At 46.8% G+C, this 12,000-nt stretch overlaps 1 protein-coding gene across 1 annotated transcript in view; it reads left to right on the top strand.

The window, feature by feature from the left end:
• Positions 1-11,632, top strand: part of UTP20 (UTP20 small subunit processome component) — a 63,579-nt gene extending 51,947 nt beyond the window's left edge. Inside the window, exons 51-62 of the mRNA XM_083821201.1 lie at positions 189-299; positions 1,076-1,155; positions 1,895-1,964; positions 3,015-3,197; positions 4,118-4,249; positions 5,695-5,827; positions 6,902-7,101; positions 7,442-7,513; positions 7,889-8,161; positions 8,832-8,958; positions 10,507-10,652; positions 11,220-11,632. Coding sequence (XP_083677327.1) covers positions 189-299; positions 1,076-1,155; positions 1,895-1,964; positions 3,015-3,197; positions 4,118-4,249; positions 5,695-5,827; positions 6,902-7,101; positions 7,442-7,513; positions 7,889-8,161; positions 8,832-8,958; positions 10,507-10,652; positions 11,220-11,375 — 1,683 coding nt within the window. The 3' untranslated portion in view covers positions 11,376-11,632. The remainder of the gene's footprint in view (positions 1-188; positions 300-1,075; positions 1,156-1,894; positions 1,965-3,014; positions 3,198-4,117; positions 4,250-5,694; positions 5,828-6,901; positions 7,102-7,441; positions 7,514-7,888; positions 8,162-8,831; positions 8,959-10,506; positions 10,653-11,219) is intronic.
• Positions 11,633-12,000: the final 368 nt, after the last annotated feature.

The following is a 12,000-nucleotide window of genomic DNA, read 5'->3' as shown; positions in this document are numbered from 1 at the left end:
TTTTTACCTTTTGTGTGTGTGTTTTTATTTTTTATTTTTTTTTTAAAGTCCCTCTGGCTACGTTTGAAGATGTGCAAAAGTCAGTGTTGTTGTATCACCTGATACCAGTGTAGTCCCAGGTTATAATGCTGTATGTCACGCCATGCAAACAAAATTACATGACTCCAACTGTGCTGTCACATTTTCAGGCTATTTTATCCAGGAAGCTGATTGTCCCTGAAATCGACGATGTGATGCAGAAGGTTGCCCAGCTGGCCATCACGGGCCAGAGTGAGCCGGTGCGAGTCCAGTGCAGGCAGGTGGGTAGAAAGAGAAGTCTCTCCTGTTACTTTACTTACAGCAGTCTTAACAGGCTAGAGGGTTTAATGTGGCCATTGCAGCTCTCACATAGATGGGCTTTAGCTCGACTGAATCCCCAGCCCTGTTTCTCCATCTTCCTAATCCTTGTCCCCTTGTTATCTGGCTGGTTTTACTGCTTGTGACTGATCCGTAGCAGAACTGCAGACTGCTTGCCTGTAGTGAAACTGCTTGCCATGGGTATACCTTCAGTGAGCTGCTCAACAGCAGTGACACAGTTCCTCCTTCGAAGGCTTTTAGGCCCACGTAACCAAGAATCATGCCTTTACTGTGTCCTAGCAGAAGAAAGTTTGCTACAAACCACAGTTCCTTCCCACCACTACTTCCTTCTTTCTAAGCTGAGAGCAACCAAAAGATGGAATTGGTTGCTTCATTTCAAACATTGAAAAGCAGGAGCTGTGCACAGCCAAGTAGAGCTTTTCCATAGTTATTAGATGGATTTTGAAGGATGCTGAATTTCTATCAGCAGATGGCTGGGCAAGTCACAGTAATACTCTGAAGTCTGATCTGGCAGTTGTCAAACGCCTGTAGAACCTGTTCCAGGATTGGAGCTTGAGAGCAGCTGATCCCTTGTGGAATAAGAACTGGCACGTGCAGAAGGAAGGGTTTATTCTCGTAAACGTACTGCTCCATAACTGGATTTTCCTTGTAACCTCCTTACGTGCTTTTCCAAGTGTTTCTTGGTAACCCCTTTCTGTTGTTTTGTTTTGTTTTCAAGATTTACTTGAAATATATTCTGGACTACCCCCTTGGTGACAAGCTGAAACCCAATTTGGATTTCATGCTCGCGCAGCTGGAGTGAGTTTATATTCCCCACATCTCTTTCTCTCAGTACAGAACCCTGTTGCTTTATATATGACTTCAGTAGCCTTCTTGTGTGCTGTTCATGAGGAGGAGTGGGTGTGGATGCAGTCTTGATTTTCCTACCTATAAAACACTTCCCCTTTTTCAGAGGTGGATGTTTGAGAAATAAAGCAATTATCTCTTCCCTGTTTCACAGCTGGTTTTGTTGCTGTTTATCTATGCAAGCAAAGGTGCTGTTGTTTACTTAGCGTTTAACCAGCTGCACTGCTTGTGAACCAGGTGAACTAGAAAATCCAGAAAGAGTAAGGGAAAGTGCATTTATCTGACTGCTGTCCCTTGGCAATGGTCTCAACTGCAGTTGCAGGCACAGTTGAGGCCTACTGCACCAGTTCAGCTGGAGCAGTGTTCCTGAAACCTCCTTCCAAGCACAACCCCTCCTTTGCTCAAGGTGACAGTGGTTTCCTGTGCCCCCCAGCACCATAGCACAGTGCTGTTGTGCTGACCCAGGTTCACTGGAGCCCTTTTTGCCCTCCCTGCCTCCATGTGCCCAGTCTCTAGCAGATGGAGCTGAGTAGCCTGCTTGCTTCTCTTCTCCTCAGTATCAGACCAGGTTAAGGAGCTGTTGTAAAAAGATCCCTGCCAGTGTGTGTCAGTAGCATTGGCCATTCTTGTAAATTGTTAGCGACTTTATAGAGTGTTAACCCAGCCCTAACTGTTAACCGTTTCCTCACAGTTATGAGTATGAAACTGGAAGGGAGTCTGCGCTGGAGATGATTGCATACCTCCTTGATATGTTCCCACAGGTAATGACCGCCTCTTGGTACCAAGCATCAAGCATTTGATTCTTTTCAGCTGTCTGCAGTAACAGCATTTTCAGAGCAGTTTATTTTGGGAGCTCTTAGTAGTTCATATTATCTTTTATCATGAGCAGGATGTTCACTTATCTCCAAAAAAGCTGGCTTTGCTCCAGAAGAGAAATGACGTGCTGGAAAGTCTGCAGTACTTCTGTATCTAATGTGCTCAGTCTGCAAGTAAAATAAAGCTCTGTCAGCAAGAGCTTGGATAAACTTAATGGTGATTTATGCCAGGAAAAAACACATCCAGTTAAGGAAATGGGGTATGAATAGAAAGCGAATTCTAGAGCTTTCTTACCATGATTTTTTTCTTTTAACATTTATGAGGGATATTGTTGACTGAAGTGGTATGTGATGTACAATATCAGTTTCATTGGCCTGACTGGAGAGGGAGGACCTCTCAGTAGGGTGGATCAAAGTGAAAGCTTGAAGAATAGCTGTGCATCTATGCAGGATAACATACACAAAATGCTAAGCTGCCTTGATGCTTTGCAGCTGGAGTTTCAGCATATAGGAGACTAAGAGAAGTGCAATCAAGCAACAATATCGGAGGAAGGAAGAAAAATTCTGCACAGTAAGCTGTGCCTCTCCACCCCCGATTAGATTTAGTATCTTGTTCCAAGCAACACTATAAGGTAGCAAAGCACTGCTGTCTCTGCAAGAGAAGGGCCTTTGGGCCTGTTTGCTGCAGTGCTTAGAAATTTATGCCCGTTTCAATGTGAGTTAGTTGTGAAAAGGCCCCTTAGTATTTGACACTCAAGTTGCATCCCAGGGACACGTTAGCAAGTTGGCATCAGAGGAAGGATGGGGCTGCTGTGCACTCCCTGCGAGCTCCAACAGCTGGACCATCCTCTCCTTTCCGTTCACCTGCCTTAACGTGGACTCCACTGGGGGCCGGCACTGGTCCTATATGCTGTGCAACAAATACCCCTCTTTTCCCCTTTAAGTGCCAGAAGCTCCTTGGGGACGTACAGCTGACTGACGGTTGTTTCTTTCTAGGAGCTCCTCCACAAATACTGCGGGCTGTTTTTTCTCTCCCTCTGCATGACGATGATAAACGATGACTCGGCCAAATGCAAAAAGATGGCGGCTCTGACGTGTAAATCTCTGCTCACTAAGATAAACAACAATAAACAAGATCTGATGTTTTCGCTGGTCACAGAGTGGTTTCACAGCAAGAAGGTATTCTTTGGTCTTTTCGTCGGCTGGGTCTATTTGGGGACTGAGTGAGATTAAGGCAAGTGGGATTGCTAATGCCGGGTGTGGTGGATTGGTGGGTTCAGTTATGCCCAATTTAAGAGTTTTAGGAAAGGAGCATGGGCAAGAATCATCTTGGAATAAAAGTTCTTTAAAGCTGTGCTCAACAGCATACTTCTTGCTAGCAAGGAGAAAGGGAGAAATAAGGATTTGGATAGCTACAGAAAGGTAGAGAACAGCCACTGCTGTAGGTCAGCGTACAGAGCTCACAGCTGCATTGTGCTGCATTCCAACAGCCCCACTTGGGACAGGTATTTCACCAGCTGTAGCCTCTGCTCAGGTTAAAGGTTGGAGCAAATTCCTTAAAGCTCTTCTGATCCTAGTAATTGACTGTTCAGGCTCTCTTAGCTCAGATTTGTTTCATTCTGTTCCTAGCAGCTGGACAGCGGCAAACCTAGTCTTACAGACCTCCAATTTTGATCTGGGTGCCTGGCTGCATAGCTATTCTCAAACAGGACTCGGGTGCTGTCTCTCTGCACTAGCGGAGCGAGTGTTCTTTAATATTTCATCCTTTTCATCTCTATTATGTTCAGTTCTTGGTTATAGCTGTGAGCTGCCCATTGCATTGTGAAGAACCAACGAATGCAAAGTAGTCCCCAGAGCTCTGCAGCTGGGAACTGGGCTAGAAACAGCCTTTTGGCATTTAGTTTTAGGGTGCTTTTCCAGGGACAGCATGTCCTGCCAGGTGCTTGTGTCCTTAGCTGGCAGCATCGCCTTTTTCTATAGTACTCTGAAAATGACCTTCTCTTCAGATGCTGTTGCTACAAGCAAAAATAGGAGCTGTTACCAGCTCACAGGAGCTGCAAGATTTGATTACCAAGAAGTGTTATTCTTTCTATTGGCAGAGCTTGCACAGGAGGTTGGCTGCCCAGGCATGTGGTTTGTTTGTGGAAGTGGAGGGAGTCATGTTTGAACGACGCCTTGAAGCTGTCCTCACCTTGATTGAAAAAGAAATCAACCCAGTTCAATTTGAAGATGTAAGTCTTTTTACAATGTGTGAGGATTGGGGAAGGAAAATGTAAGGAGGGAAGAAGTGTAGGAGAGATTTAACCATTGAACCTTCTGATTGGGACTGAGGAAAGATACAAAGCGCACACATTTGTCCTGAAGGGCATGTCATTGACCTAGAACCATATTTTGTCTGTAAGCCCAAACTTCATGTCGTGTCACAGCACAAGGAGCAAAGGAACTTTGCAAAGCCACCTGGCCTGAGCCTGCAGCCATGCTATGTAGCCTGCAGGCATACTTCTTGCTCCAGCCTCTATCAAGGCTTCCACCTCTGTGGGTGGAAGGGGTTCTTGAGACAACCCTTGAGTCATAAGCTTTTGGTTTTTTAACCTGTTTGACTCAGTAGGTTGACAGCATGTAGCAGGGTGTATGTCCAGGTAGCTTTCCCTGCTCGTGCGGTCTTCGCTGCAGTGGTGGGAGAGAAGGGACTTGTGGTTTTTAACTTCACTTTAAACAAAAACCACCATCAGAAAGAGTGGCAGGATGCATACATAGCACTGGGATGGGTTCGAATCTAGGTAGTCATAAAAGAGCCATGCTGACAACATCTGGTTAACTGGGAAACAGGTCTCATAGGTGCAGAGATCTGTGTAAACACGGAAGGTCAGCAGTGCATCACTTGTGACTGACTGCTTTGTTGAGTGTTATCTACACTTTAACTTTCAAAGGAATTCCCTTCCTGTACTTCAGACCATGGCTTTGTTTTACTGAATGTCTTTATGTGCACATGATTACCTCAGAACAAGGCTGCCTCAGATTGGCATGGCATGTGATAATCCCAGAGGGATCCCAGTCACTGCACCTGGGGAGCTGCCATGTATGTAACTGATGTGCCTGGGCACCACGCTGAGCAAGAGAGGAGCCTGGGGGTGCGCACATTGGCAGGAGATGAGGATATCTGCAGTGATGAGAAATCCTCTGTAATCGCCCCCTGTGCTGCGACGTGTGAGTGAAGCGCTGGCGAGTTGCATGATGCCAGCCAGTGATGGCAAGTGTGGTCAGAACCTGGAGGGAACGAAGTAAAAGAGCGTTGTCCTAGCAGTGCGGGGCCTCCTGGCTGACGGAGGCAAATCTCAGCTCAGCTCTAGGAATGAGAATCAAATGTGTGCAAATACGTCTATAGGCATAACTGAAATATGTCGTATGCATAATTCCCTGCGTTTGGAAACCAAAGGGTTTGCTTAGTGATACCTGTATAAAACAGAGAGGAATGACTGTAATAATCTCCTGCAGAGGTTCAGTCTCCAGAGGAAATACTTCAAGGGAGTTTCTTCCCTTCAGTTTATTACAGCAATTGGATACAAGTCAGTCCTCTGTTTCTTTGCGGAGTTGATCTGAAATTTATCTAGTAGGGTAAATAAGCACCATCTTCAAGTCCTTGTAAGCGTATTTCTGGTCTTGTTGATTTTATTAGATAACTGAAGAGGAGGAGGAGAAGGCTGCAGATAGGCTGCTGTTCAGCTTTCTCGTGCTGGTAACAAAGCTAATCTCAGAGTGCAGCTTGATTCAGTTAACCAAGCATGGAGATCTTGTCAGCAATATCTGGGGTAAGTATCAAGAATTATTATGGGTTACAAGGAAGATGGTTGGTGTGCCATGCGTTTCTTTACACCCCAATATAAGCAACTGAACTCTGTCATACACGGTTTGCATGCTGCAAAATGCTGATACATGGCAGCTACTGGGCAGAGAAAGAGCAGATTTTAACAGAGAAAAGTTGCATAGTTGATGGAAACCATATGTCCTTTTGTCTCAGTTGCTGGGAAGTATTCCCCGTTATCCCAAGAGCAGGTACTTGTAAAGTATTGCATTTTTGACCATAATTACAGCTTCTTTAATGAAAACTTTCAGCTCTTCTGGGAAGAGATTTCCTTGATGAGATCATACATACCAGCCAGCAAGTGATGACGTGGTAATGGCACTGTAAATACTGTGTGCCTGCCAGGACGTTAAGGCCTGGAGGTCAATGATTCAAGAAGTTTCCATATGAGTGAGATTTTACAATGTCAGGCTGGCTTATTATCATTTTGTTGTCTAGTTTTCAATTGCTGATATCAGAAGGAGTGTTTCTGGCTGGATTATGTCTTCAGAGAGTTCAGCTTGCCAGGTGCCTTTACTGAGATACGAGGTAACCCTTGTAAATCCTGGGTTGCTTACTGAGGTGCAACTTGCACAAAGGCAAGATGAGAGGGCAGCTCCGTTCTCCTCTCGGAAACATCAGCAGCCTCCTTCCAGGGGTTAGATCTGACCATCTGGTGCAGGGCCAGCCCACCCGAGTCACACAGCAGGAAGTCCTGAGCTGTGATGCTGAGCCCATGAGGGGACTGTAGCTGCTGCAGAAACATGACTGGTCAGCCAGGAGGGAGCAAGTGTCTTTGTGCCATGCCCACCTGTCCTGCGTAGTTGTCATCGCTTCCAGCAATGGCCCCATCTTTAGTGGTGTGGAAGTGCTGTGGTAATGTTCCCAAGAACAATTCGATTATGTTCTGAGCAGATGACATGGCTTGTTTCCTTCACCATTTCATTGTAGCGTGTGCTGTGGTAGCTCTTGGAGGGATGTGGTTCTTTTTCTGCTCTCGCTGGACCTGCTCCTGTGCTGAAAGAGGTTTTCTTTCCCCTAGGCCATGTCCAGTCTCACCTGTGGCATCCTCACAGCTGGGTCTGGCTGACAGCTACTCAGATCTTTGGCTTGTTGTTTGCATCTCACAAGCCAGAAGATCTTGTCAACAAGTGGAAGGAAAGGCAGGCAGGGAAGAAGAAAAAGCCATCAGCAGAGCTGTCTGCGTCCACGGTCTTCTTGACTGCTGAACTGGACAGTAAGGTGATTATGTCTGCAGTGCTCCTCCCCCCATTCCCACACCCGTTCCCTGGCTAGGTTGGTAGATTGGCACGTTCAGTTCTCTCAGTTGCTTCTGCCTGCTGCCTAGCCGTAATCACTTAAAGCACTTGAGTAGGTGTCTGCTGCTGGGAGGGAGCTTCCCTGGGTCTAGTTCTCAGCAGCACGAAGGTTCCCTTCTGTATTGCAAGGCGCAGGCAGAACTTGTGCTGAGCCAACTGACTGGCCTCCTGGTGACCACCTCTGGTGACTGCAAAATGCTGCCTGGGCTTCCTGCTACTGGCTCTGTCACAGAACAATTCCCTCCCCCTTTTTGTCTCCCCAGATGAAGGAACTCGTGTTTGCGTTCTGCCATCAGCTGCACTCTAAGTTCTTGGACCAGTCTCTGGGGGAGCAGGTAAGATCAGGAGCCAGTTTGGGGCTCCAGGAGGGCACAGGGCAGGCCCTGGCCCTCGAGGCAGTGTTAACCTCCTACTCAGGACAGCAGTGCTGCTGTCTGGAAACGGCTCAGGGCGAATACGCAGTGCCTAGCTGCTGTGCTGAGGGTGTCTGAGCAGCTGCGTGTCTCAGAGGGGCCCAGAAACGTCCCCCTGGTGGTGTCAGTCTGCTGGAGGGGCTGCGGGGTGGCAGGGACAGACACGGGAGGCACCATGCAGCGCAGGACTGGGGGCCCTGCTGTCCAGCCCTAACCCTGGCTCTTTCATGCTGTGCTCACTGCTGGTGCTGGTGCTGTAGGAACCTACAGTGACTGACTGCTGTTTCCATACTCCAGGTTGTAAAGAATTTGCTGTTTGTTGCCAAAGTTATTTACTTGCTGGCACCTGCCTCAGAGGAAGGTGAAGAGGCTGCAGGAGAACTCGGCTGTGAAGTGGAGGAGCAGGAGCCCTCTGAAGATGAGGGAGAGCAAGATGTTTCTGCTCAAGGAGAGGGAGAAGAAGAGGAGATGGAAGAGAAAACCCAGCCAGCCACATTGGTATGGCTAATGAAGAAGCTCTCTCTCATGGCAAAACGAGAAGCAGCATATTCCCCTAAAGTCCCTTTAAAGGTAAGAACAGGGTCAGACGAGCTGCTTTTGATGTGGAAAGCACCTGTACAGCAGTGTTGCTCTGGCTCGTTCCTTCCAGGGGACAAGTTGCAGAGGGCATTGGGAGCTGGTGCTGAAGTGAGGATTGTGAGGTTCTGGTGGAGAAATTACTATTTCTCAGGAAAGGCTTGTGCCAGTCTGCTTCTCCTTTGCTGATGCTTCCAGCCCTCTGGTGGGGTGGTGAGATGTGGGAAGGCCAAAGGCACCAAGCTGCAGGGGCCAAGTGCTGCCTCTAAAAGCTCAGCAATGCCAGGCTTACGTGTGGAGGGGAACAGCGGTGTGGAGTTACTCGTCAGAAGGAGGGGGTGTGAGAGTGACAGAAGCAGGGTGGTGGTTCCCTGTGGTGCAGTTGGGGAGGCTGAGCTTTCGTGTCTTCAGCTGCCTCACACAGGGCAGTGAGAACAAGCCTGTGTGTCAGTGTTAAGAAGTGAAGTCGCAGCTCGCATGTCTGCAGGTCCCATGGGATTGTGTCTTGTCTGAGGCTGTACGTGGCTGCAGTAAGACCTTACACCCGCAGATGAGTGCCTGAAGCACCTTGTACATGGAACGGTGACACACACGGCTCTTGCAGCAGTTCAATTAGGCAGTGTCCTTCTTACCTGCCTTACACTGTCCCATACACTTTTTTCAGAGGAGCTGCATCTTTAAGTTCCTGGGAGCGATCTCAGTGGATCTGGGAAAAGACAGAATCAAGCCATACCTTCCGACAATTCTCACCCCGCTGTACAGGGAGCTGAACAGCACCTATGCGGAGCAAGGTAAGCGATATCCCTCACAAGGCGTAGCAGAGGGGAAGGTGTTAGATGTGCGCCTCACCGTGAACACCCTGGTCATTCTTTTCCTCTGTTGAGGCACAGATGCCAAAAACAGTGAATTTCACCTACTCACAGTTTAACCAAAATATCAGGAAAGGAGGAGAATGTAAGACAGCTGGAACAAAAATGTAAATGTTGACAAAGACTGGAATTAAGTTAGGCAGGCTCCTGCATGCAGGTGGGTAATGCTTGAGCATGTGACCTAGTGGAAAAAGTATAGTGGTAAAGGGTGGACTCGTGGTGGCAAGGCTGACGCCTTGCTGAGGAGGGGAACGAAGTGCAGGCCTTAGGGAAGCCAGAACAAGGCTGTTGCCAAGTGCTGTTCTTTTGAATTGCCACGTCAAGGGCTGCTGTGACGATGAGGGGCTCAAAGATCTGTGGCTAAAAGTGTGTTTGTTCTAATGCAAAAGCGTGGGGTTTTCTTATGGCCACGTTACTGTGGAGCAAGGGCTTGTACAACTTGGAATTGTTAGCTTGGTGGTAGTCCTTGTTTTCCCCAGAAACAGAGCATCCTGAAAATGAACCTCAGTGTGTGTCACACGTTTGCAGTGACTGAAAGAGAACAAATTTTGAGGCTAGGGGAGGAGAGGCATCTGGTACAGGAATGCTGCACGCTGTGTGTGCAGGCAGGCGTGCACCTATTGAACTTGTGCCTTCCTCCCGAACGAGTCCAGGTCACTCTGCCCCAGTAGATACTGCCTGAGCAGAAACGCTTTTTTTTCTCCCTGGAGATCCATGGTTGTTTAAAAGTCTTAAGAAAGCCTGAATGTACGTACTGGGGAAAATGACAGCAAGGATTGCAGAAAGACCTCAGCACTTAATGAGGTCAACTGAGCCGTGAACTAGCAGCAGATACACACTGTGTGACCCATATGAAGTGATGCCTGGTTGGAGGAAGTCAAACTTACTTCCCAGCTAACTCGGTGGGCTCTTGACTGAAGAGCAAGCCTGGCAGGTTGTTCATGGAAGTGTTCTAAGTGAAGCAAATCCAATGACAGAATAAGAACAGACAACAAAAAAACAGTTACACAAACCATATAGAGTAATATATGCCTTGAAAATATGTCGTGTGGCACTGAGTCCTTACATTTGAGGACAAAAAGGAACTGGGGAAAAAATCGGATGAGGACAGTAATAGTGCTAGGTAAGGAACAACTTTGCTAAGTTAGTAAGACACGTGGAAAAGGCAAGGTAGAGATTGACAATGTCACAAGTGGATAAAGATTAACTTTTTGCTAGGTCAGCACAGGAATTGGGGGCTTTCAGTATTGCTTTTGGTTTACCTGCGTGAAGCACAATTTGTCATCCTCTGGGAAAGCTGGTGAAGAACCAGCACATTTCACAACCATCTTTACTCTGGTGTCTGCCGTAATACTGGGCAAGATGAATCAGTACAAACATTTTTAGTAAAAAAGGGGTAATTCCTGATCGGGTTGTTGGCTTTTGCTCCATATGCTGAAAAGATTAAGCAAATTTATTTTGTTTTGTTAGATCCGACACTGAAGAACCTTTCCCAAGAAATCATAGAACTGCTCAAGAAATTAGTTGGACTGGAGGCTTTTTCACTTGCCTTTTCTTCAGTGCAGAAGCAGGCCAATCAGAAAAGAGCGATGAGGAAAAAGCAAAGGGCTTTGCAGGTAAGTGTATTCTGCTTTCTTTTCTGGAAAAAGGAATAGAGATTTTCTAAAGGCTTGAGATATGGCCAGGAAGACAAGTGTGAAAAATAATTTCATCCTGCATTGGGATAGTTTCACTTCTGAAGATTAATGAGAAGCTAGTGATGGGGTGGTTGGGCTCTGGAACAGGCTCCCTGGGGAAGTGGTCACAGCCCTGAGCCTGCTGGAGTTCAAGAAGCGGTTGGACAATGCCCTCAGACACATGGTCTGATTTTGGGGTGGTCCTGTGTGGAGCCAGGAGTTGGACTTGATGATTCTTGTGGGTCCCTTCCAATTCAGGCTATTCTATGATGCTATTTAAGATCAAACTTGTGGGCAGGTTTTGACTGACACCGAGGCCATGCTTTTTGGGTTACCTGGAGAGCAGTGGTAAACGTGGCCAGAGCAGCCAGGATACTCACTTTTGAGAAGCCTTAGAAAACAGGAGCGCTGTCTGTCAGTCACCCATTTCTTGGGAAGTGTTGGATGTTAACAGGGACAGTCAGCTGCAGGCACAACTAAGCAAACGCATGTATTGTTTTCCATTAGACTGTAGCAAACCCTGACATTGCTGCAAGGAGGAAGCTGAAGAGACACAAGACCAAAGCAGAAACCAGGAAGAGAAAAATAGAGTTCCTGCGCCGTGGCTACAAGGCCAAGAAACCTCGAAGCCATGCACTGAAAGACTTAGCAATGGTGGAATGAAAAGGCTTTTCCTTTCTGGAGGATTAATTTGTAAAAACTAATTTCAAATGAGGGAACTTAATTATTGTGGGAAAGAAAAGTATTTACATATTTTAATTGTATTTATTTGTATTTCTTCATGTCCTCTTTTTCATCCAGGATCTTAAAAAAAAAAAAGCCTTTCAGTTTTTTCCAAACCTGTATATTTACTAGAGCATGTACAGTTGAATGGACAACCACCGTGATTTTTTATATTAAATTTTACTTCATTTTTAAAAGATGGGCTAGTATGACTGCATTCGTGGCCGTGAATATCCTGCCTTTTGGAGAAAACAGTCTGCCTCTTCACCTTGATTTATATTCCACTTTCTGCAGCTACAAGCAAGCTGTCATTGCGAGCTAAGCAGAGAATATAGAAATAACAGCTATGAAAGGTGGAACTTAAATTCACCTTACTACCCTGGCACGCTGGGGCTGGTGGCAGTTACTGAAGAAAGTAAAACTAAGCCACATTAACAGGGAGAGGCACAGTATTATCCCAGGTGCTGTACTTTATTTTAACAGCGTATCTGCACTGAGGGAGCCTGAAGCATAACACCGTCAGCTTAAGGAAACCTCTTTGAAGGCTCAGCCACATGACTGGTTT

This window comes from Anser anser (genome assembly GCF_964211835.1).
Source record: "Anser anser genome assembly, chromosome: 1".
In the NCBI taxonomy this organism is placed as follows: domain Eukaryota; kingdom Metazoa; phylum Chordata; class Aves; order Anseriformes; family Anatidae; genus Anser; species Anser anser.
The sequence above is the reverse complement of the archived record's forward strand: the minus strand, read 5'-3'. Positions and strand labels throughout refer to the sequence as shown.